The 25,903-nt window shown below is 39.3% G+C and overlaps 1 protein-coding gene and 1 long non-coding RNA gene across 5 annotated transcripts in view; one reads left to right on the plus strand and one right to left on the minus strand.

Annotated features, from left to right (window-relative positions):
• The window catches only part of EFNA5 (ephrin A5), a 281,276-nt gene extending 265,381 nt beyond the window's left edge, over window positions 1–15,895 (minus strand). The window contains exons 1-3 of one of the 4 annotated variants that reach the window (XM_064176305.1): window positions 14,948–15,087; window positions 13,477–14,432; window positions 13,059–13,192 (exon numbers count right to left, since the gene is read on the minus strand). In XM_064176305.1, the coding sequence (XP_064032375.1) occupies window positions 13,059–13,183 (125 nt within the window). In that variant the 5' untranslated portion in view covers window positions 13,184–13,192; window positions 13,477–14,432; window positions 14,948–15,087. Of the gene's footprint in view, window positions 1–13,058; window positions 14,433–14,947; window positions 15,088–15,701 lie in introns of those variants that run through there. The other 3 variants (XM_064176306.1, XM_064176304.1, XM_064176303.1) reach the window with 3 other exon arrangements.
• Window positions 15,783–25,903, plus strand: part of LOC135192913 (uncharacterized) — a 40,720-nt gene continuing 30,599 nt past the window's right edge. The window contains exon 1 of the long non-coding RNA XR_010309069.1: window positions 15,783–15,865. This is a non-coding gene — a long non-coding RNA (uncharacterized LOC135192913). The remainder of the gene's footprint in view (window positions 15,866–25,903) is intronic.

A 25,903-nucleotide genomic window follows, 5' to 3' on the forward strand; every position in this document is an offset into this window, starting at 1 on the left:
TCTGATACACTGTTTAAATAAGAATATTCCTGAAGTGATGTAGACCACAATAAGTAGCAAGTACAGGAGAGATTCTCTCCAAAGCCTAGAAATTTATCTTAAAGAAATAATTACTTGGTTTCCTTCTCAAAGGCAGAAATGTTTCTCAGGCTAAAGCAATTAACAGTATTATTGGTAACAGTAATCACAAGTAAGGGTACTAATCCCTAGCACATTTAACCACAAAACACATAACTTTTTCACCTAGATACATCATCATACTTTTGGGATTATTACAGTATCAAGACTTGCTTTGCCTCTCAGATTTTCATTTTGAGAATTGGAAAGCAGAAGACATTTTTACTTTAAGAATAGGGCTGAATATAAAGCAGGTAATTCAGTATTTTATTAAACCTACCTTATACTAATTTTCATCTAAAAATCACGTATTTAGGCTTCTGCTGCACTAGTTTTGTGAAAAAAAAAAAAAACAACCAAAACCAAAAAACCCACACAAACACAGAGAGGATGCAATCATTCCTCTGTAAAACATTAAAACCAAACAAAATAGTACAGAAATCTAACTGGGAACTGTAACAGTCTGAGTTACTCACAGAAGTTATGAAGGCAACAAGACTTTTCATCAATAATAATATATTATCATCAAACTCTAAAATAAAATGCCTAGGAAAGTCTTGCAACATCTGTGAACTCAACATTATATATATATATATATATATATTTAAAATCAGCTTCACTGAACATTTTCAAAGGTTTCTGAAACCTTGCAGGCAAATCACTACGAATACGTATGAGTAACACTAAACTCACGTCTTTACCAACACAGACACTACAAAACTGGATCAGATTTCTAACAGATGCATGACAGATACAGCTGAAGAATCAAAACGTTGCATGCATGTGTATGAGAGAGAATTGATTTTAAGGAAAAATCATTTTAAGGAAAAGTTAAGTTTATTAACATATGTTTTGTCAAATAAGCAGGTGCCCTGTTTTGCGGAAGGTATCTTCCTCTCATTATACTGTATCTCATAGCCACTAGACATCAAGTAATCCACTGGAAACCAAGAAAAAACATTCATAGTTGGCATGTGATAAAATGAAATTGCTTCAAGAAATTTTTTCTCATTCTCCCATTAGCCTCAAAATAGAGTGACATATCACACAAGAATCCCTGCCCACCTTTTACATGAACAGGTGATCAATTACATATTAAAGAGCTTACATTTGTAAGTAGTACTCTTCAGCAAAATAGGGACTTCTGTTCTGTAGAGTACTGTTGTTCTATTTTCTAGAAAACAGAGACTTCTTTCCTGAATATAATGTTTTAATTACTTCAGTAAAGAAACAATGATACCCTGTTGGGGCATTCAGAAGTGTGCTAGTTTGAAGCTAGCTAGAATGTTTTGGGGAGAAGAACTAGATTACAGGCTGCAGAAGGAAAACAAGGCTGATGTCTACCTCCCTCAGGCTTGCTGACATGTATAAAAACAAAAAGCAAAACACAGATAACCACTTCTACTTCTGTTGGGGAACAGGCTGAGCTGTATCTCTCTCTAGCCTCTTTGACTAATCCACTTTGCTTCCTAACCCCCCGGGCCGAACCTCCATTCTTTCTTGGGACTGGGGTAAGGTTGAGAGGGGTAGGGGGAAGGTGCAGGGGTGGTTTAGAGCCTCTTCTGGGGACTCAGGTTTCTGGGAGGGGAGTTGCATTCCTGTGTTCCTGTATTTACCTTGTATATTTCTGTATATATCTGTATATACTGTAAATATCTGCTTGTATATTGTGCTAGCTGTAAGTAATAAGCGTCATTGAAATTTCCAGAGCCGTCAGGGTGATTTCCAAAGGGGGGGGAACCCAAACCATCACAAGATCTATCTGGTCTTCAAGGAATATCTAATCTAGAAAAGAGCAGCATACTGCAGATAGCACTTTGGAAAATACATAACCTATATCCTAGCGCTATACTATTGTACCTGATTATAGATTTACCTTCCCAGTCCTAACAATATTTTTTTTTGGCACATACCAAATTGTATCCCACTACAAAAAGTGTTCAGTATTTCCACTAATGCCTATCTGCTAATCAGGTATGAGCAGCCAATTCACACTTTTAAAACTGTTGTCAGCAAAGTAACTACTCACTACCCCGCGTTCACTTTCCCCTTCAGCCACCCAAAGGTCAAAATCCCAACTCAGCAAACAACACTTCAAAAATCTCACTCTAGAACTCATTTGGACTTAGATAAATATCCACATGAATACAGTTCTGTGCCTTCTCATTAGATTCTATTCCCTAAAATGGCACGGTCTCACCAAAATTCACAAGCCTAACTACCAAGATTATTATTCATGAATTGCAATGTAGTTTCATCAATACAGAACCTAAATCACCTCCTATCCAAAGGCATATAATTCAATTAAGTTGATGGACTTCCACTGCTGATTAGCAACCATTAGTTACTACCGAGTCCAGAAACTTTTAAAAACAAGGATACTTATTTAAACTACTTTCCTTCATCACCTTTAGAGACCATTACTTGAAAGGCATTTAAGAATCTACGGGTTTAAAACAGCAGAAAGAAAATCAAAGCCAGTTAGGCACCAAAGCAGTCCCAAAAATCCCACACAGCTCATTTTCAACTCCATGTACTTAAGTATATCCAAAACTGTGGTTCTGAGGATCTATTCTTTTTTAACCAGTGGGCTAAAAAAAAAAAAACCAAAACAGACCTACTTAAATGAATTACTTATTTTGCAGACTACAAAAAATCCACTGGTAAATATTCACATGAAGGCACAATTCTTCCAGTATGTTTAAAGACAGCATTCAAGACAATTGACTTTGCAATTTTGCACTTAAAGATTGCATTTGGAAATATCTGTGCACTGATAAATAGAACTAAGCACACATTTCTCCAAAGCAAGTACTACTGTACTACAAAATCTTAACCCCATTCTGCTGAAGATTACCTGCACACTATGGGCTGAAAACAGAAAACAGGTGAACACGCAAACCAGCTGCATTCATTAAGCTTTTATTTTAAAAAATAGAAATAAAAATCAGTTTACTTTACAAGTAGAAGCACACAAGGGGTAAGATAATTTGCATCCATTTAGTAAAACAGTCAAGTATCAGCTTTAATCTAACCAATTTTACTGGAAAGTTCCATTCACCAGAAAGTGTGCAAGAAAGAAAGGCAAAAGTGACTGAAATGCAAACAGAAAAGTATATGCATCTTAGGCATAAGCAAAGGGGCAAATACAACCCTAGAATTAAGACCTTCTGAATGAAGGAATAATAAACTTCCAAGTAAATGTCATTTCATTATGACTGAATTTCCCCAATCGGGTATTGTATATATATAATTTTATATATATAATTATTAGGCACACACTTCCCATGTTCTTTCCCCCCAAAAGCAGAGCTGACAATAGTGACAGCAGAGTGTGTAATTAGTTTTTATTGTTCCCCTGACAGCCATAGCTCTGCAAAGACCCCTTGCCTTTTCCATTGTAAATGTTATGGAAAAATACACTAATGACAAGCATTTAATTATGGGCATAGAAAACATGATGGGAGCCGTGCCAAAAGTGATTGGCAGCTTTAGATACCAGATATTCTTAGCAATGGTTTTTACCTATACTTTGTAACTCAGATTTCCAAACATATGGATTTTTTTTTTCAATTACATTTTTTAAAGTTTTGTTTGTTGTTTACAATGAGTAAGGGCAACCACTTCAAAATAGACAGAAAAAAAAATAAATAAAGAGGAAAAAAGTGGCATTTTTTGTTGTTTCGAGTTTGGAGGTTTTGTTGGCTGCTTTTTTGGGGGGGGACTGTTTTGTTGATGAAAAATTAACATGATGGGGTTTGAAAAATGTCTATCCACTGACAATTCTATCAAAAACTCAAACAGTTGACTTATTTTTTTAATTTTTTTTAAATTATACATAGCTACAAACAAAAAGATACTATTTCCCCTGAACATATCTTTATTCAATATTTACAACAAACTGTCCCACATTCGACTGTGGTTGCTGAGGTGCTTTTTCGCCTGATTAATTAGCAATTGGGAGACATGCTTTTGGCAGCTTTTGTATCCCTATTATTTCTTCTGGTTTGGCACCAAAAAAAAAAGTCCCTTTTGGGAGCACCAGTATTTGTACTGTATTCCTCTTAGTGATGGATCACTAATTTTTAATAAACTAAGCTCCAAGAGAACTGCAAAAAGATGTGTAAGTCTATTGGAGCAATAACTGTAAACAAAGAACAAAACAAAAAGGGGGGAAAAAAAAAGCAGGGGAAGAGGCATAGGGGGCAGGAGAAAGGGGTGTTGGAGTATGTAAAACATTAGGTCTTTTTCCTAAGAGACTATCCAGGAGATCCCATGGATTCTGAAGACATGGGTCTGAATTGGATTTTAACTACATGATCCAAACCACTGTCTTTATCTTTAAAAAGCTTTTTTAAAAACAACTAGCTAATGTGGATGTATATTTTCCTTGAAGAATGCTATATCTGAATATCCCTTCACTGTTTCTCATCCCTCCCCCACCACCAGATAAATGAAATTACTCTGTGAGGCAGACCTCTTATGAAGGATGACCACACAACTCTGGACCAAATGGTTCTAAGTCTATGCAGCACTCACAAATCCCTGGCTAAGCTGAACAAAGCAACATTATTCCTAAGTGGTAAATTTGGGAATATAAAAGTGAAGCTGTCTGGCTCTGAAGTGGTAACTTGCAAATAACTGCAGAATCAGTGTTGGCTGTCCATCCCCCATCCAGCTGGCTCTCATATCAGTAACTTCAAAAATGCAGTTCACCATTATGGTGGCTTAAGGCACTTTGTGTGTCAGTGCAATGACCATGCTGTGTGTGTATGTCAGAAGGTCAATACTTTCAAATTCCAGAGTCTCTTTTTATTTCCTTCTTTTTCTGGAAACAATAAGAGATCAGGATTGATAGCCCCTACTTTGTTAACTTCTGCTCACCAAATGACCTGCCTGTGTGAATACATTTTTTTTTAATCTGATTAGACATCAAATACAGGTTTTGTTTTTTCTTAAGAAAAAAAAGGAAGGGGTGGGGAGGGAGAGGGGAGGAGAAGGAAAGAAAAGGAAAATACAATGCAGCTTGGTTTGCTGCTCATTAACAACATTAATTATCAAATTTCTTCGCTACAATGTTTAACAACTGAAGGAAACCCAAATCCAGTGAAGCTGCTAGCAGTTCTTAACCTAACACTGATGAAGTATCTCGGCAAAGTGGTAATTGTGCTACAAAGACCACTGTAAAAATCTCCCAGAAGATAATTACATACTTACTTTTTTCTACCTCCTTGGAAAAAAGTAACAAATCAAAAATAAAAATAACATATTTATTTATACAGCACTACCAAAGCAATAAAATACTAGACATTGAGACACTTGGTATTACTTTTTTTGTTTAGCTTTCATAGAAATATTCAGAATGTATTCAGCTCCATATTCAAAGTGACAGACTGAGATAAAATACTTATATTTACAAGCTTAGAACAAATGTAAAGAAATATCTGAAACAAAATTTCCATTTATAGCAATAGTATTCTAATAAAAACTTATTATGTATTTCTTAGCAACGCCCTGTGTGGTAAGATGTGATCTGAAGATCGGCAAAGAATGAAGCTCCCCTGAACTGTTACATGAAAATTAAAAACACTATTTTGAAGTCCACAGAAGAATAAATGTAGTGATTTCATTGATAACCCACCAAGAAAAGGCTGCAGCACTCAACTGCTACTGATGAACAACTCACTGACCAGCATCCATTCTCAAGAAAAAAATTAAGTAATATCCTACTCATTTTTCACCTCATCTGATAATTCATAAGCAAATTATTTCCTTTCTATACTTGACCACTATTTCATTACTGTAACCAAAAACTAAATGCGACACCTAAGATGGTTCTTCAAGATTCTGATGAAAACCAACAAAAACTATAAAGTTACTCAGTGATAAATATGAAGTATTTTTTTTACCATGAGTATCACTGTTGAACAGTTCCTTGTTAGATGATTATGCTTCTTTAATGACAAAAAATGGACCTTTAACAAAACAAAAATTAACTAACAGTGTACTGGCAGGTTTTGTCAGTCTGAGATCCTTCTGGTAAATTCTTCCACTAAATGACAGTGCAAGTAGCAAGAGTTTTCTTTTTCAAGGCTTTTCAACTAAAAATTGCTGAACCTTAGTAATTTGCTATAAATTGCTATTAGCAATTCAGGCAGATCTTGCTAATTAGAAGACTCTTTTGTATCTTCTCATTAGTTGATCTTTCTTTTGATACCACTTATACTGGTCATGCATTTAATCAGAAAAACGGCCATAAAACTACTAGCATGACAGGTAACACAACATGGGCATCAAACAACTTCCCTACACTTTGCAACAGACAAAGATGAACTCCTTTTTCTTTCCTCATGAAAATAAAATCAAAAAGCCAACAGTAAAATGTGAAAGCTGTTTCCCCAGAAGAAAGAAAAAGGTGGGGGGGAAGTCTCCTTGTATATGTGTGTGTATATATATATATATATATATGCATCATGGGGTGGTTTTATTGTATTGGAAACCTTGACATACTACAGGGCAATCTCAGCCTTTGTGGAGCAACATCTTTCTTAAAAGTATTTTCAAATATTTAAACACAATTTTTTTCTAAGAATTGTAGGAGTGGACATCTGTGGTCTTGTGATGTTAACAATCCACGCTCAGTTTCTTGAAAGAGAGGACTTAGGACACCTATACATGTTTGTAAACTATAAAATAATAGGCACCATTTTCATGAACTCAGCTGTAATCTTATCTCATACAGACTACAAGGAATAGGGAGAATGCAAAAATGCAAGACTTCTAATGTGTGAAGGACTCTGTTCTTCCATTTAGCTATGCTGAAGTGCATAACAGTAAGGCTTACTCACAATAACTAAATACCACGATAAAGCAATACCAATAACATGTCTGTTTATTTTAAATCAAACATTTCCATTTCATTATGGTGGTGCACTGCTGACTGGCTAAATTTTAAGCACAAGTGCAATGAAAACTTGAAACAAGGCCCTTTATTCTCAACAGTGAATTACACCATTCAGAAACACTGGAAGATTAGATTAATCATGAGACTACAGACAGTTTTTAAAAAACAATACTAAAGAACTGCATATCAGAGCAAAGAGTGATTACTGGAAGAAAATTCCAGTTCCAAAATGCTTCTAATTGCATTAAAAAAAAACAAAACAAACCAAACTCTGAGCCAAAGCAAGAGAGGTACACCTCACTGCCGCAGATAAACTACTGTCTACTGATGCTTTCTCCAGGAAAGGTTGTGTCTTTGTTAGCATCTTCTCTAAGATGGTCCAAATGAGCATCTTAGTACTTTCTTAAAGTCTAATATTTCAACACCACAATACTCTGTCCATTGAAAGGATGCTTTAAGAATAAACAGTAATGAGGTACTCTAATAAGCCCAGAGAGTTCTCAGAGTATATTCCTGTAATATTCTCCATTTCACTTGATATTTGTGTGCCTGGGCTCTCGCTTATCTACCTCCACATTTACTGACCTGGGGACCCCTAGCATGTGAAGAAACAGCACAATGAAATGACTGCCAAGAATTAAAACACAGATTCTACCAGTAAATTTTTGCTACTATTTTAAATTTTGAAATTAAATATCTTAGTTGGAAGGTGGGACCTGGTAGTTAGTTCGTAAAGCTGCTCATTTTCTAAACATCAAAGTGTTTGTTAATTAAAAAAAGTCATGTTCAGAGTTTTTTTTCCTCACACAATATTCTTGGTTTACTCTACACATCACCTACTGACACACTTCCATGCATACACACATACATATGTGTATGTATGCACAGATACATACATATACATTGAAATGCATACATATTCACAAACTAATATATCTATCACATACGCCTCTCTATGAGAATGCAAACATCACGACTCCTGAAGGACTATCTGGATTCAATCACTTTTTTAAGCCCAGCATGAAGCTGGTAGATTGCTGAGATCATAGCAACAAGGGAGAGAAAGGAAGGCTCATCTTTATGTCCCTCTCCAAAAGCATATAGTGCCAGCAGAAAGAATGCAGGGAAGTGTCCTCAGTACTTGCATTTCATGAAGGCCATGTACCACTTAATAAGATGCCTTTCACAGGAAGATGGATGCCAGTGAAACGACTTCATTTTTGTGTAGTTCTTTTCTGCAGAACACTTCAAAACACCACTTTCAAAATAAACACATATACATAAATACCGTTCTGCAGACACAAGGTGTTAGCAAAACTATTACAAATAAAATAGGTGTAAAGAATTGAAAGCTCTCTTACTGATCTTTTAATTACAAGAAATCAGACTTCTTCACCACTCACAGCAAGCTGCTGGATAAAACTCTCTCAAAATACAAGCTATACCATCTCAAACAGTTACGTATATGTGTGTCAATATAGATTCCAAGTACTTAAGCTCTTGTGCTTCCTTTTGACACTTACAAATTATATGGAATACCAAAACCAAAGCACATCTCCTTATTTTGCTCCACTTCATCCCCAGTTTCTTAGCTGACCTTAACACACATTAACTGCCTTTTTCCCATTCCAACCATTTTTACATGTTTTCCCTAATCACTGTACATAGGCAGAAACTATTTCTAGAGAGAGAACGAACAGGCCAAACCAAATCCAAAAAACAGCCATGAGCTCAGCATATACAAGTAACATGTCTTGGTGAAGTCTGAAAATATGTGGATGGTAGGATATCAAGATATCCACACAGCCTGCAGCATACTCCTGACAACTGCCAGGTGTACACAAGCGGCCACACTCAGAGATTCTCAAAATTAAGTCTTTGAATTTGGTTGGTTCAGGGAGGCAGTTATGTACACATCCTGTCATCCACATAACTGCAACAGAACTTAAGTCTGTCAGTATGTACTTCAGGAAAATAGGATGTGTTTTCTGAATCAGTGCCTAAATAAATACTCAGCTACAAAATACACCTAAGTTTAGACATCCAGGTTGTGAAATACTGGTCTACACAGACAGTATTCAGAAGCATGCACTTATGTTTTTGTTCAAGATTCCCAACAATTTTACCTTAAAAAAGCTCTTTAGAAATACCAAATTGTGGGAACCCAGCAGTTGAAGTTTAACTGATTTTTCAGTATCTAAATTCTCTAATTTTTATTATTCCTATAAAAACACAAGCCTAAAATGTATCATCGTGTATGTAGATGCAACTTCATACACAATTTTCCTATATAAGATACAGCCAAACTCAGTAATACACCTCATAAAAATTACTTGGCTTTCTGAGACTGTCTTACATATGACAAGAAACTAGATCAGAAATGCAAGTATTTTCAAGCACCTTGAAACTAGCAACAGTTTATGAAGCCACACAACCTTTCATTGAAGCAACTTAATAGAGAAACACCACACAATACCACAATATAAACCATAATCCTGTAACCACAAAAAAATGTGGCAACAATTAGAAGTAGTTCAGCTTGAACTGCGACAAAAACAAAAGCAGTAGCAAGCATTACACAAGCAGGCTGCTCCAAATCTGGTCCAGGTACATGACATTTTGACTGAATTCTAATTACAAGGATACCAATAATCAGGATTACATGAATATTCCCCATTACAAAACATTCTTCCCAAACTATGTTAGGTGTTGAATTCAGAACAATATTCTTAGGCAAAAATAAATTGCTGTCCCACCTAAGAACATGTATTTAAACAGTGCTGAAAGACTAATGAACTTTAAGGCAGTAACTCAGACTTATGTACACTTAATTCCATGAATACACAAATTTAAGAAGTAAATAAATATTAGAGTATGTTTTCAAGCTTACTTAAGTATTAATTTACAATTCACCAAACAAATAATTAAAATAACTTGTTTGATTATGTTTCAAAATTCCAATACTTAAACACAGTCTCATCTGGAACTGGACTACAGCATTTATGGCACTTTATGTAGGTTGATAATTAAATACATAAAAAAATAACACAGGGGGAATACTCAAAACATTTTTAACAACAGACTGACGCTATGTGAGATTATACAAATTTGTTAGACTACACGCTAACAATAATGACCACAAAATACTTAAAATTGTTCTAGCAGAACTCTGGCAACTAACCAAGAAATGTAGTATGCACTTTGCTAATAGATTCTCAGGATCTTTTCTTTACCAAATGTTGTTCACACCAAGAGCACTTAGCAATTGGGCCACTCAGTAAGTCACTAAATTGTCTTTTAATAAGGATGAGATCTTCATGTATCTCAACAAATTGCTGTAGCTTCATACTAAAACCCTGAACAGTGAGGGAACCATTACTAAATTCTTCAAAGATCTGATGAAACCTTAACTTAACATTGTCTTTAATCACTTACCAAAATCATCAACGTTTCATTTTTAAGTGAATGAATTAGTTCTATAGCACTTTATTAATACTAAATAAACGCAATAAAGGAGTAAGCTTAAGTACAATGGTGGCATTTGTGTTTAAAGAATGACAATGTTTTGGGTTTTTTTTTTATTTGAAATGGTTATCACCAAGAAAGCATCCTTACTTCCTTCTACATGTATAAAAAACAGATTGTTCCTCTCCTGAGTCTGTCTCTGGAAGCAGATAAACCACTGTAAAGTTACCCCTGCAATACTGTTAACTGCTCTATAAAATTGGATAACCAAAATTAATTTTGACTTCAGCTTAGATTCTGACAAAACAAATTCAAAACCCAAGTGGCTTTCTTATCTTTGAAGTCTCTTACACCAGCCACTGAAGTGTCTATTTTTCTGTAACAATCATGCCAACTTGGAAAACATACAAAAATGGCATACTGTATAAAATAAAGGAGAAATACATCCAAACCCTGTTCTTTCTCCTATTTTTCACTCACAGATAAATATATCGTATCCCACTTCCACCGTGAGAGTGCAGCAGACACTGGACAAGACAAGAGACCTTTGCTTTTAAAAAGGTTTAGAAACACCTTACGTTTAACCGTTCCTCTAGTGTTCAGAAGAATAACAAAAGAAAGTTTCTTTGCAATCTGCTTGTGTTTTCACGTTGGACAAAGAAATTATTTAATTATTTGTAACAAAATATGATTAATCTATTTTTTTTACAAATGTATTAAATGTGTAATGTCTACTGACTAGGTGAACACTGTACCTTCATCTGTCTGCCTATGTGCAATCATTGTGTAAAATCATACACCAGAGAAGAAAAGTGAAAAATCTACGATCTAAGGTTATTTATAAAATATTTGAGCTGTTATGCTATCAACATGTGTACTGAGTCAAACCTTTCCACATTGTTTTTTCTGACAGTGGGATTTGTGACTATTGGTTGGGTTTTGGTTACTGGGGGGGGAGTGTTGGGTCGTTCTGGGTTCTTTTTGATTGTTTTTTTTTGTTTGGTTTGTTGTTGGTTTCCTTTTTTTTTCTCTCAGCAATTAACATTTCGTTTTGCCTATCAACAACAGGAAAGCAAAAACGTGATTTTGAGAAGCTAGCTTCTTTCTGACCACATGTTCTTTGATCTCTGATGTCAGATGTTACTTTTTGTCTTACGTACCCTGAGCAGTTTTTTTTTCCATGTAACACGTGTAGAAGAGTAAAATACAGAAACACAGGTATTTAGAAATATAGATGCTCATAATTCCCTAGCATTATTGTTACTTTTAATAAACCCTCTTTGTCTCAAGATTTTTGTGCCAACTATTAATGACTGGGGTGTTGTCACCAGGAACACAGCACTTAAGTGGTGAACGGTTGAGTTAATTACGAGCACTTGAAAATTCTGCCCAGTAACTTCTGTATCACCTATTTTTTAAGTGACTTTGTAATACTGAGTAGAGTTTACTGCAGGCAACACAGACCTATTAAAAAACATGACCTGTGACAAAAATCGATGTGATAATCTCAAACTAAACAACAGTATCAGAAGCATAAAAAGAGAGATAACCCAAGATAAAATGTCCCCGAATTTACTTAGACTAGCTTGACAGGTTTAAAAAAAGCTAAAAAAGTCAAGTCTGCTCACACGAACTTTGAACAAGGCAAAGAATTTTACACCCGGGTGACTTTTTACTCAAACGTCTGGATACCATTTGGAGCAAGACCGAAATTTTCTGATGCTAAATATGAGGGAAGACTCCAATAAAACTAAGTAAGATCTCCCTTTTCAGTAGAAGGGTCGCTGAACTGCGAGCAAAGCCTGGCGCGCAGGGAGCTGGGAGCCTGTGTCAGCACCACTTAGGTTCGACGGGCGAGTCCGACGAAGCGCCATGCCGTCCCCGGCGGCACCGGTATAACCTCGGCCTGGGTCGGCGTACCTACCTCGTTTCCTCACGGTTACACCTAGCCTGCCCGTGAGAGGCCCCCGCTGGGCAAGCAGAGTGGGTTGAAAGCTACCCCTCCGGCGCGGCCACCCCCCAAAACCAATCCCGGCCCAGGGCCGAGGCCGATCGCCCCACTCCATTCATCCACGGAGATGATGAACGCAGAGAGACCCTCGCCTTCAGGGCAGCTCTCCGCTACCGGAATGCGGCTTGGGGCCGCACCCCACGTGCATAAGGAGTTCCTCGGGGCACAAGCGATAGGCCGCTACCTGCACCCCTCCTCACGGCACCCAAACTTCAGGAGCGAACTCGGACGCAGGAGTGAGTTGGCCCGCATACAGGGGCACCAACGCAGCACCGAGGGCACACCCGACTGGCGCCTGCGGACCAGGGGTGGCCAAGCTTGCTGCAGCACTACGCGAGTGGAAGAGGCAAGAGAAGAAAAACGCTACCAGCACCCACCCAGCCCACTCTCTGTAGCTCTAACTCTTGTTTTTCATCCCATTTTTGCAGCCGGGGTATTTTCTGCATGCGCCAGGAACGAGCCGCCAGCGATGGCTGGGGCACCGCTCTCCGCCCGCCTCCCTCCCGCGCCGAGACCCCCGCCCTTCGCCGCCCGGTGTGCGACCGCCGCCGCGCCGCGTACCTGGGATTGGTGCTGTTCCAGTAGACGGCGTAGCGGTCGGCCACCGCCTTGGCGCCGGGCTCCTGCCCGCGCACGCACACCCACAGCGCCGCGGCCGCCAGCAGCAGCATTTCCACGTGCGGCATCGTGCCCGGCTGCCGGCGAGACGGGATGCGGAAAAAATTAAGAAAGGGCGAAGAGGGAGAAAGGGAGGGGGAAAAAAAAAAGAAAAAAGAAAAAAAGAGGGGTGGGGGAAAGCAGCAGACGGGACCGAACCGGGCCGGGAGGTGGCGGGGAAAAAAAAATAAAAGCTGAAAAGTGAGGCACAGAGGCGAGTGGGCTCCGCAGCGTGCCGCGCCGCAGCGAGCGGAGGACGCTTGCCGGCGCAGATAGGCAACTTGCAGGGAGGCGCGATCCGCAGTCCCTCAGGGAGCCTCACCCTGGCTGGGGTAGGTAGGGGCCGAGGCAGGAGGCGGCGGCAACTGACGGGCGGTGCTCATTCACAGACAGTCCCGTGAGGAGCCCACGGCACAACAAACACCAGTCCGCCGCCGCGGCGGGCGAGCGAGGGACGGCTCTTCTCTCTGTACGAGCGGCCCCCGAGCGGTACTGGCGGCGCGGCCCCGCGCCTTCGGGGCGGCCGGGGGTCGCAGGGATAGAGGGAGCGAGCGGTAGAGGAGCGGAGAGGACGGCTTTCCGCTGGCAGCCCACAACCGGTCCTGGCAGTGCACTAAAGGCCAGCGGCTGGGAGAGGTGTAAGAAGTCCCAGCAGATCTTAATGCACAAAGTTTTTGTCTTCCTTCCTGGGCCTCCGCCCCTCAGCAAATTAAAAACAGTTAAAATGGGGAAGAAAAAAAAAAAAAAAAAAAAGAGGGGGAGGGGGGAGGGCAAAAGCCCCGAGGAGTTTGTTTGCTGCTCTGATGGAGTTGGGGAGCCTGTTCTGCAGCACAGAGTGTCTTGAAGACTCTGGAGTGGTTTTCTTGTCCTTTCTGCTCCTGGGATGTGGATGCACCAAGGACTGAGCAACAGCAAAGGCAGAGGACAAAAAAAAAAAAAAAAATAAGGGGGGGAGGGGAGGAAAGGAAAAAAAAATAAAATAAGGCCAATCCAAGAAATATTGCGGCGTGAAAACCAAGGAGGTGGAAATTAAAAACAAAAACAACGACAAAAAAAATCAACACCAAACTGTTTTATGAGAAAGCGTGAAAAAAGAAAAAAGCGAAATCTCGGAGAAGTGGAAAATCAAGCCTGCAAACTCCTCTGATGATGCAGGTCTTCACTGGCCTCTCCTGCTCGGGGAATGCACGGCGCGATACGGCGATTTGCGGAAATCTGCTTCAGCCCCCAGGAGCCTCCCTGTGATAAAGCAGGGTCCAGTCCCGGGAACATCAACTTCTGCGGAAGGACAAAACAGTTTGAAAGAGCAGGGAGGGGGTGACAGAAAAAGAATCCACCCCTCAGATGACTACATAAGGAGATTGGAAAAAAAACCACCCCAATTCTTCTTGGTCTTGCCCAACAGCTGCTCCCCTTTCCCTCTGAAGCAGCAGCAGCAACAACAGCAAGGAAAAATAGACCACGCCAGCGGGAAAATAAATAAACTTGAATGCAGCGGCAGACAGGGAGGGATCGCAAAGAAAGACGAGGATTGGAGGGGCAAAAGTGAGTTTTGGGGAAAAAAAATTAGAATTGCTTTATGGGAGGAAAAAAATGTTTAAACAGTCACGCCCCTTTTTTCAATGACCGGTCCCTTCACTGCGTGTAAATCCGACATCAGTAACCTGGAAAAGCTAGCAGCCTGGCGTGCTGGGTTGTCTCGGTGCATGCGTGTGCACGATAGGCAGCCGCAGAGATACATACGCGGTATACAGAAGTTACACACGCATACATACATTACATACATTACATACATGCACAGGCGTGTGTCCGAGGCGAGATCTGGCGCCGGTGTGCGTGAGGGATGAAGGCGAGGAGGTGCAGGCAGCCAGCTCGGAATACGGGCGCTGCTACTCGATCATGTGGGATTTTTGCATGCAGTTTACTTGGGGGGGGGGGGAGGGGGGAGTTTGCCGGCGCAGCCAGTCAGGTCACAGCCTGCTGTTTGCTTACAGATTGCCTTTTTTTCTTTTTTTTTTTTTTTAAACACATCGACCTGATTGGCTTGAAACACGAGAAAGGAGGCGTACTCCCAGGCTTCTCCTCCTCCATGCCGAAAAAAAAACCAAAACCAAAAAAAAACAACCAAAAAAAAAAAATCAAAACCCAACCCTAACCCCACCTTCTGGAAACCTGACTAATTGAATTACTGAGACGCTGAAGTGGTTCATGTGCAGCCTTACTGCTAAAAGTAACCATTTCAACGCCGGACGCATTTCAACAGGGTCTTCGCGAGCGGTGTATGGGCGAGTTTCCGTCTACCACGGAAAAGAGCATGCCGAGTAATTCAATCCTGAAAAATTCCTTCCTTACACTTCCCCGTGGCAGAGCTCGGCTCGTATGCCGGCAGCGGCTGCGCGGCGAGATCGGCTGCATCGCTTGCAAACTGCAGCCCTATGCTCAGGCGTTGCATGAGCCAGCGAAACCTGAGCGGCTGTTCCGCAGCCGGGAAGGACATGCCGCTCTGCCCTGCTTTGCCTTTCATCCCTTTCTGCAGGAAACACTCACCGCCCGCACCTTTGCTACCGACGGCGGGGGAAGGTGGGTGGTGGGCACCGAGGTCGGCGCTTCGCCGCCAAAACACATCAGCTCCGAGAAGGAGGCAGCGGTGAGACACCGCCCGCCGCCATTCAATTGCCGCTGGCAACCTGGGGCCTGCGCAGGGCGGGCAGGTGAGCGCCGCTTGCGCGAGGGGGAAGGAGAAGGGCGGGACGGGACGTACTAGCGCCCAGAGCCTCTTTCTGGGGGGAGAGGGCGTTCCCAACGCCCCCGCCCCGCCACCTCGCTGCCGTTGCCGCGGTGACGACGGCCTGTGCGGCGTCCCGCCGCTTTGGCCCGCGGAGCTGGGCTAGGGCGGGTCGCGGCGCGCCGCGCTGTGCTGCGCTGCGTTCGGAAGCGCCCCGACTCCCCCCAGTGGCGGAGGCCTGCGCCGCAGGGCGGTGAGCGTGCGGAGAGACGAGTGGGCGGCAGCCGCCGCCCGCGGGCTCAGCGAGCGTGCTGCCCGCGTCCTGCGCTTCGTGGTGTTGCGAACGTGGAGCCGGGGAGTCTCGGCTTCTCTTTTCATTTTCCTATTGTTTTAAAAATGGCTGTTAACCATTTAACCACACAGGTTAAAGGTTACAGGTTAAATTTCTTCTTTGGAAACACCTAATGTCTGTTTTGTTTCCTGAGGACAGTGGGATTTCTCCTCGTTGCCCTCCCGTAAGAGCTGGTTGAAGCAAGGGAGTACTGACTGAGCTTAAAAAGAAACATTAGAGTTCCTTGATTTCCTGGGTTTATTTATATATTTATTTTCCCAGCAGATCGGTGCCATTTTCAAATCTCTATTATCAAAGGCCTAAAAGCATGTCTGGATTTTGTCTCCTTATGGTCTCCTTCAGCTCTGTTTATAGTGTGTTGATCTCTGGATCAGCCCTAGTAGGATATGAAGTACATCAGGCAAATACACCAGGTATAACGGGCACCATAAACCAAACCTCTTTAATTTCTTTTCATTAAAATAACCCCAGCGTTTATAAATTTTTTTGCTATCTTTGAAACGAGGTTTTTGAATTGGCATGGGTGCATCTAGTGTTTCCTTAGTCTTTTTACTCCAGCACATGTGGAAATCACTGCCATGGCAGGAAGCGGAATAAGTAACGCCTTTTTTTTTCCCCTCCCAAATAATATCCTCAGATACATTTGTAAGGAATGCTTAATTTTGGTTTTTTGTCTCTTTGTTTATGTCTTATGAGAAAGCATCACACAGAAAGAATGACGGGTTGGTTCATATGACTTTAAACACCTTTAAATAAGAAAGTCACAGGTTAGTATATAAAATGTCCTTGCAGGACTGGATTTTGTTCTTTAATGCACATGAAGCTGTAAAAATTAGTCAGACCATTAATTTAAAAAAAAAAATTATTTTGTGCTTTACTTAGCCAGCAAACACTTGGTAGCTGTATTTTAATGCTTTAGGAGCAATGCAAAGGCATAAATCCTTTGGACTCAAAATAAGATATAAGTTAATTCGGCAAGTGAAAAATAATATTCTAATGAACAGACATTGAGCTTTTTGTTGTGTAATAACCAATTCATATGAACCTGTCGACTACCCCCAATACCCAGAACTATGCCAGCTCACTAGTCCACTCATTTCTGTCATTACATGATTAAACAATTATTAATACGGTAGTTGTAAACAGCTTCTGTATACCAATGGGCCTCTGGCGTTACCATTAATTTGGCAGAAAGGTAAAGACTGTTAACAAGTGATTCAATGCCACTTAAACTATTTTGAATGCAGTGCTTAGTGAAAATAGTATGTATGCACTGTAACAGTTTGAAATTGCCTCTGACAAGCCTCTAAGTACTCCTGGATCTCCAGCTTCACAGCATAAATGAGTCTTTAATACACACAGGCCAGCATTTCTTAGTAGTTGATCAGAATTTCAGTGTATCATTATGTTGTGCTGCAATTATTATCCTAATTGATCACATACCACAAAATGATTTTGTCTTGGAAAAAGAACTGATAATAATGTAGATTCTCTTTCTTGATTAATTTCCTTTTAAAATACAGTGTTTTCTATCATTGTTCATCAATATTTGTTATCATAAACAGATAAAAATGACTTCTGTAATTACAATGTAGTGTTAAAATAATTTAAGTGATTTTTTTGCTTTGCCATTCAGTACTCCTCAGTGCCCATGAAACACAGAAAATAACAGTATCTCTACAGTTTTCCTGTAGTTGTATAAATTTGAATAGTGTTTCAGAAGTAAAACTAACTGGTGGGATCCAATCCATCTTTTTCTGACACTGACTCCAGTGCCTTGATGCGAGTTAAACAATCAAAATCCATTGGGTTTTTTCTTCACTTAAACCCCAGAGAATTATGAAAAGACCTCCTTAGAAAAAAACAGATGCATACTGCAAATCATAGCCACATTTCAAAACTCTTTTGTCTACATTTTATAAAAACGTGTGGTTTTGAACCCTGTGTTAACATTGCAGTAGAACTTGATTAAAAGAAGCTGGTCAGAAAAATATATAATCCTATGGTTGGTCTGTATTTAAATAACCTTCATTGTTTTATTAAAAGGACTGTATAAAAATACAGTTGTTGCTTTTTTTCCCTTATCACTGGTATCCCTAGAAAAGGTGGTTTTCAGGACCTGAAAGCATCATGCTTTCTTCTGTGATTAACATCTCTCTGATCCTATAAATACGTTGCCAAAAATCTACTTAGAAGGAATCCCAGCCTCATTTTTCTGAGATTAATAACAAGTTCTTTCATCTTTTAGTGTAATCCCCGATACTGCAAAGTGTCAAAGAGTGATACAGAACAAAATCTTAGACTGATTTCCGCGTGAGAGGAGTAGGTACCAAAGGCATAAGTAATACTAGTACAGAGAATCACCGAGTTCTCTGTAGAGTACTATATTCATAATTTGATTGCAAATATTCAATATGCTTGAGTAAAACAAGGTCTTTCCAGGCAATTTCTCTAAGAGATTTCTTTTTCCCTCTTGGATATATTTACTTGTGAAAGACTCTGTGCATGTATTGCATACATGATGGGGCTGGGAGTTTTTATTGGAGGTTTGTTTAGTTGGTTGGTTGGGTTTGTGCATGGGTTTTTTGTTTGGCTTTGTTTTGTTCCTAGGAGAAAGAGATAATCTTATGGAAGAGAGCATGATGAAATGGCTGCATTTGAACCAGATTCAATATTTATTTGTGTGTGTGAATATCTTCAGCTGGCTAGAACTGAGCAATTAAATGAAGATTCTTGATACTCTTTTTATTAAACTGTCTGGCAACTCCTTCACTTCTCTAACCCTCATTTTCCACTCTACCAGCTAGAGATAATATGTGTGCTCACTTTACTGTGATATACTGAGCCTCAGTAACTTCATGTTTTCAGATGTTCAAAGGAGTAACTCTGAGATCCTTGTATAAAAACAAGAAAATGCTCTAACACAAAATACGGTAATGAATTTTAGACAGGTTTTGGGGAGGATATTATCCAGAGATATCTTCAGAATTTCTATTGTGTCCAGAAATTATATGTATCACTTTTTGCATATGGTTCTTGAGAAACTGCTGTTGTTTTTAATAAAAAATGTCAATAGCTTTCAGTGTTGCTTCCATTTAAATTTGTTTGAAAGACAGCATGTCTGGCTGAGCAATCGAAAGAGCTTCAGCTCACAAATTAGGCAAGACCTCTTCTGCACGTAACTATTTGGGTGCTAGTCTGGAGACTTCAGAACTTTTAACGCACTAAGGGAAGAAAACAAAAGACTTCCTGGCCTTGTATTGACATATCATGATTTAAATTTTTTTAAGAGTTTGTGATAAAAAGAATTAGAAGGTAGGAGAACTTCAAAAATGTAAATGGAATGAGAAAACTTGTAACTGCCTTGAGACAACAAATTCCACTGCCAAGTTTGGTGTAATGTTCCCTCCATATGTATAGCTAATAATTTATATACAGTGTGTTGCCATTCAGGTTTACATTTGCTTGTCTTTACGAATACTTCTGTTTATGTTTGCTAAATATCTAAGTAGGAAGAATTTATTTGTTGACACAGTTTAAAGAGGTCTAAAATGATGTCTGTGGAGTTAAAATATTTTATATATTCTCATTTTTAAAGGCTAAATAAAAACATTTCCTTCTACCCAGTCAAAGTCCTGTGTACAATTTCTTGCCTTTCTGCAGTAAAGCCCATTGCACTGATATGTCTATTAATGTTGAGTCAGTAAGAGAAACTGGAAAAAAAAAGAGGAATTAAAGCAAAGCAAGAGAGGCTGTGTCCTTTTTGCCATCCACTTCAGTTCCTCCACACTCTCCAAATTAAAAACATTAATTTAAAAACATTTTTAAAAGACTTTTGAAAGTTATTGTTCAGTCTTACTTTGTTAGAAAATCACTATCTTACAAAACCTTCAATTTGGTTATTATTGGTGTAGAAAAAAAAGCTCATAGGTGCAAGAAAGATTACAGTGTAAGATACTGCAAAACTGAAGTATAAGACAAAAAAAGCATCAGATAGAGTGGATAGTATGAATATAGCTAAAGATTGCTCTTCAGTCCTGCAAAAAGCCTTGGATTGAGCAGATACATTACACATACTACACAGATTATGTTACATGAGCAGGCTGTTATTTCAGCATTTGTGCATCTCCTATGATGACATGACAGGGTTGAAACCAGTTGAGGCAAATAATAATCCTGTTTGACCTTGTCATACTTAAAAATTATTTTTTTGTGTGTTGCTTGCTGTTCAAATGCCCACGCTGAGACATTTTTGCTAAAAGTTAACTTTTCAGGATGATTTCTCTACACTGAGTACTGGCAGGTGATGATATAGAATATTTGTGTTTCCTTTACAGCAGTATTTTCAAAATAGGAGATTAAAAACCTCATACAAAACAGTGGGAAAAAATTATTTTAAAAACAAAGCAAAAAAACTCTGACCAAACAAAATAAAAACCACCCCACAGATAACCAAGAAAGGTAACTGCAAGGTAAGTACTGAATTCAAAATAACATATGACCAGAAATCGGTGTTTGCAGGTGTAAGTGATTATTTGTTTTGTAGTAATATATAGCAAGTAGTGAGTGAATCTTTTGTTTCTTGCTTGTTGTGTGAGATGGACACCTAGCAGGATTTTCTTTTTACTGCCTGTCTACAGTTAATTGAAGAAAATCAAGGTTTAGACCCAGCTGGCAGCTGAGACCCATGCAGCTGCCCGTGCTGCCCACCCCCTGGTGAGATGGGAAGGAAAGTCAGAAGCAAAAAAGCAAAACGCCACGGGTTGAGATTAGGAGAGTTTAATAGAGTAACACAAAAATGAAGAAAGGACAGGAATAACCATAACACTAACAGAGTAATACATGAAGAAAGTGATAGAAAACAACATGATGATCTCACCCAACACAGCACACACGAAAAAACAGCACACCTGCCCAGGCCAGCGCTCCCCTCTTATGCAGTTCATAAGATGTCGAGTATCCCATTAGCTGGTTCCTTTGGCTGTCCTGGGTGTGTTCCCTCTCAACTTCTTGTGAGAGAATTAACCCTGTCTTAGCCAAACCCAGGGGAAAGATCAAGGCACTGTTGTCATCCAGAAATATGATAGAAACCTAGGCATCCTGTACTTGATTGCATTCAAGCCCTATGTGCTAAACATGATTGTTATATTTTATTAACACACTTAACCAAAACATAAATATTCAAGGATATCTTTTAACACTTTTCAGAATTTAATCAACATTCAAGGTCAACCTCACTTGCAAGTTTTCAGAACTGCAACCATTGTTCTTATTGCACATTTAACCTGTGAATCATAAGCTATAAAACCATAAGTAGTTCCTATTTGTTGCACAACCATTCTTGTTTGTGCGTGTGTTCCAGTGCATAGGAAAGTCTTAAGACTTCAACACCTTGCTCTTCTTACACAGCACCACCTATCAACTAACATTGAAAACTAACAGTGGAAAATGTATCAAAAGAGAAAAAACCCTGAAACAAACAACAAAGGGTATTACAGATCATGCTAGAACTCTGCTCTTTTACCACTGAAGGCACTTGCCCTCATATGCAGTACAGGTAATAAATAAAGTTTTATAGTCCAAAGACAGCTCTAAGAAGTTTGCATGCACAGCTAGCTAAATGGCACAAGATAGTTCTTCCATTAAATAAGCCTCAGAGCTCCTTTGCTAATGTAAGCTTTGTTTGCATTATATACTGGAAAGCCTCTTAACAGAAGCAAAAGGCTATGTGCCCACAGATAGCACATGGCTATGCAGACGGTGGTCATCAAGACAGTTCTCCGCACAGCATAAAGGTTACTCTGGATACTGGCTGTAGTTTCTCACCAGTGCTCTTTACTTTGTAGAACAACAGTTCCACTGGTACTGCAGCAATGGAACAAAGTTCTTTGTGTTATGGAGTAAATCTTATCTGGTTAAAAGAACAAACAGAAACAAGACTGATATATATTATTACAATTACTTAGCAAGGAAATTCTAAAGAAGTCTGTGTGCAGCTATGCATGTGGAAAGGTCTTGCTTGGATGAAAGAAATCTTAGAGGTTTCAGTGGTGAAATGCTGAAGATATGTTTATTTTAGGCAATTCAGAAGGGGCTTGCCACGTCTTTATCTATACTGCTTGTACTACAACAGAGTTTTTTCATGAGATAGTTCTCAGACTAAGGGAGTGTCCACCCTTTCATTAAAATACCCCCACATATTTCTGCAAAATTTGCAGAGTAGAGTTTGAAGAGCAAACACTAATTGTTTTTTTAAATAGCAGACCTCACATTCTTGACTGGACACCTGGAATTTGCAACTGCAGGTTCAGTTCTAAGACACAGTAGAATCAAAGACATTTCAGAAAGCAACTAAACCACAACTTTCAAGACAGAGGCATAAGAGAAGGGACTAGGGGAACATTTTCTTGGCCCACTTTATGCCTAAATCATGAAGAGTCACTAATATACTTCTGTTATGTAGTCACTAAAGTACTTCTGTTATAGGTTTCATATGCAGCCTTTTCCATTGCATACAGTATACTGAGTTTGGCCGACTGCTGAATTCCAACAGATTAAATTCAGCCAAACAAGAACACAGCAGAATTAGCTGCCATGTGTGATCGAGGCCAATAAAACAGATGTCAGCTTGACAAATGCCAGTCTGATAATTGTCATGGAAAGCCAGAAGAAGAAAAGGAATAAGGTTAAGATTTTTGTAGCCTGCTTAGCAAGACTTTGATTATAGCCTTACTGTCAGTGAAACTGTTGTGGGTGTAGAGGAGGATGGATTTATGAAAACATTTTAAAAGTTTTAATTACATTGTCTACTTTGTGCCAGTTCTAAGTGAATATTGTTTGTTTTCATTGGTTCTGCCATGGCCTTCTAAAGCATTGTACCAAAAACTATGAGAATTTTATTTTCTTAGACCATAATGTCTAAAGTTTTGATTAAAGTAATCATGATAAATATTGTTCCATTAAAATATTTTTTAAAATCCATTCCATCTCAGCTTAGCTTTTGTATGAACTTTGCACTGCTTAAAGAAAATTCTTCATGAAAATACTGTTTCATGAAAATGAAGTAAAAAATGCTTGTACAGTTAATTTGACACCCATTTGGCAATAATTTACTGTCCTTCATTTTGTACCTTTGCCATATGGACTCCAAAGGCATCTATCTTATATCTGACACTGGAAAGATGTTCTCATAACTAATTCTATCAAAATTCAATTTGAAAGTGAAAAAAAATGAAAGGACATAGTGGAGTCCAGCTGACAGATGACAGAAGAATGATTCAAAAATCTAAGTCTGTCTTGCAGTTGTGGAGGGGAAATGCTGAAGTCAAGAACTAAGCAATTACTAGTAAATCATGAAAGATTAGAAGTATGATCATGAAAAAAAATCATAAGCAGATTTCTTAATTAGAAGTGATGATTAATATATTGTAAAATCCATTATGTGCTCTTTGCATTAAAGCATTTAGCATTTCTGCAAAGAAAAAAAAACCAGTAATTGTTTTATACTTCTGAAATCCTTTATCAACAGGCATATGGCAGAAACAGAGTGGAAAATCATGTTGCTCCAAAGGCTGCTGATGAAATCAACTGATCTGCTATCATTTAGGACAGTAAAAAGGTTTTAATTTTGAATTAAAACTGTTGTTTTCTACTGTGCGAATGTCACTGCATCTTCTCTGAGCAAAGAAACAGGAGTAGCAATTAATTCTGTGTAACTATTAAGCCATACTTCAGAGTGGAAAATAATGAACAAAAGGGAAAGGGGGGGGAAGGGTAAATCAAAACAGAATGTGACACTTGATGTCTGAGGTCAACAATCACAGTTTTTTTTTTTTTAACTACTGAGTTACACAGGGTTTGACCACTTTAATATTCTGTTAACATGTATCAGAGTACAGGAACTTTATCAGAAGGAAGTTGTCACACTTATTGCCACATCTTTTCATTTATCAGATCCCTGAGGTTAAATTCTGTGTTTGTCTACATGGCTTAAATAAGCAGCAGATCACACAGAGCACCACAAAGATTGCAACTGCTGTATAGTAGCTCTCAGTTAAGCTTCCTGCTCCTGAGAGCACTGATTGGGAATGTCACACACTGAGGATATTTTTTTTTCTCGTTATCTTCAGTGGGGTAAAAGACTTAATTCAACAGGGTTGGGCTTATAGCAGGTTTTAGGTGTTAAAGAAACTAGGCGGATTGTTAGAAAACGTCACTGACTGTGCGCAGAATACATGCAGATTGTCACAGAGTGACTTGCAAGTCACCTATGAGAAAAGCTATAGCAACACATTTATCACAGTCCTACTAGCTGATATCTTGCAAACCTGCCACAACAGGGTTTCTCTTGCATGACTCCACCACATAGGCATTAGTACTTAAAGGATTCTCGTGTTTGCGGTGCAAATTTAGGTATGTGATATTTAATCACAGCAGTCAAGACTGATAAAGTGTATTATAAATATTGATTAATAATTGAAGAGCTTATGTGAGAAATCAAAGAATATTCAAAACAGTTTAACATTTACCTGCAAACTTATGCTTTCCAATGAAGGTACTGTGCCTCGTAGAACAAAAGAGTGTAGTACATGATATTTAGTGTAACTGGTGTGATGGTTTGGGTGTTACCTTCCCCCACACACACTTAAGAAAATCACCCAGGCTAGACTCAGCCAAGCTGGACATTGAATGAAGCTTTATATTTACAGCTTAGCACAATATACAGCAGGTATTTACAATATATGCAGATATAGACAGAAAAACACAAGTTAAAAAGTAATACAGAAACACAACAGCCCTCCCAGAAACCTGAGTCCCCAGGAGGGGCTCCCAACCACCCTTCCACCTTCTTCCCACCCCTATACCTTATCTCAGACTTTGCCTTACATTCAAGGTGAGTTTGGAGAATTGGCTGGGGGGTTAGGAAGCAGAAGGATTAATTACACAGACAGCAGGTATAGAGAGAGAGAAGTGCAGCCTCAAAGACAGAGAGAGATTCTGTTCTATCTGTGTTTTGTGTTCTTGTTTTTATACATCTCATCAAGCCTATGAGTGCAGTAGACATCACCATGGTTTCCTTTTCAGAGCATATAATCTAAATCTTCTCACCAAAATATCCCAGCTAGGCTCAAACTAGCACAACTGTGCAAAACTGCAAAGGACCTCATTATAGCAGAATAAATAACCCTATAGTATAAAGCCTGATGTGGCTGTTTATACTGGTAAGCTAAATACAGAACTCTAAAGCTTTTTTGCAATCAACTATCTTTTTCTACATATATATCTGTGCTAGGTATCTATCTGTAGAGAGACAGATACACATGTATATCACATACATGTATATATATCATCCTAGTATGGCTGTTTATACTGGTATGCTAAATACAGAACCCTGAAGATTTTGCAACCATCTATCTTGTTCAATACCTTTATTGATGATCTGGACAAAGGGATTGAGTCCAGCATCAGTAAGTTTGCAGATGATAGCAAGCTAGGAGCAGGTGTGGAGCTGTTGGAAGGTAGAAGAGCTCTGCAGAGGGACCTGGACAAGCTGGATGGGTGGGCAGAGGCCAATGGGATGAGATTGAACAAGGCCAAGTGCAGGGTTCTGCACTTTGGCCACAACAACCCCAAGCAGCATTACAGCCTGGGGACAAAGTGTCTGGAGAGCAG

The sequence above is a fragment of the Pogoniulus pusillus genome, chromosome Z, assembly GCF_015220805.1.
Source record: "Pogoniulus pusillus isolate bPogPus1 chromosome Z, bPogPus1.pri, whole genome shotgun sequence".
Taxonomy (NCBI): Eukaryota; Metazoa; Chordata; class Aves; order Piciformes; family Lybiidae; genus Pogoniulus; species Pogoniulus pusillus.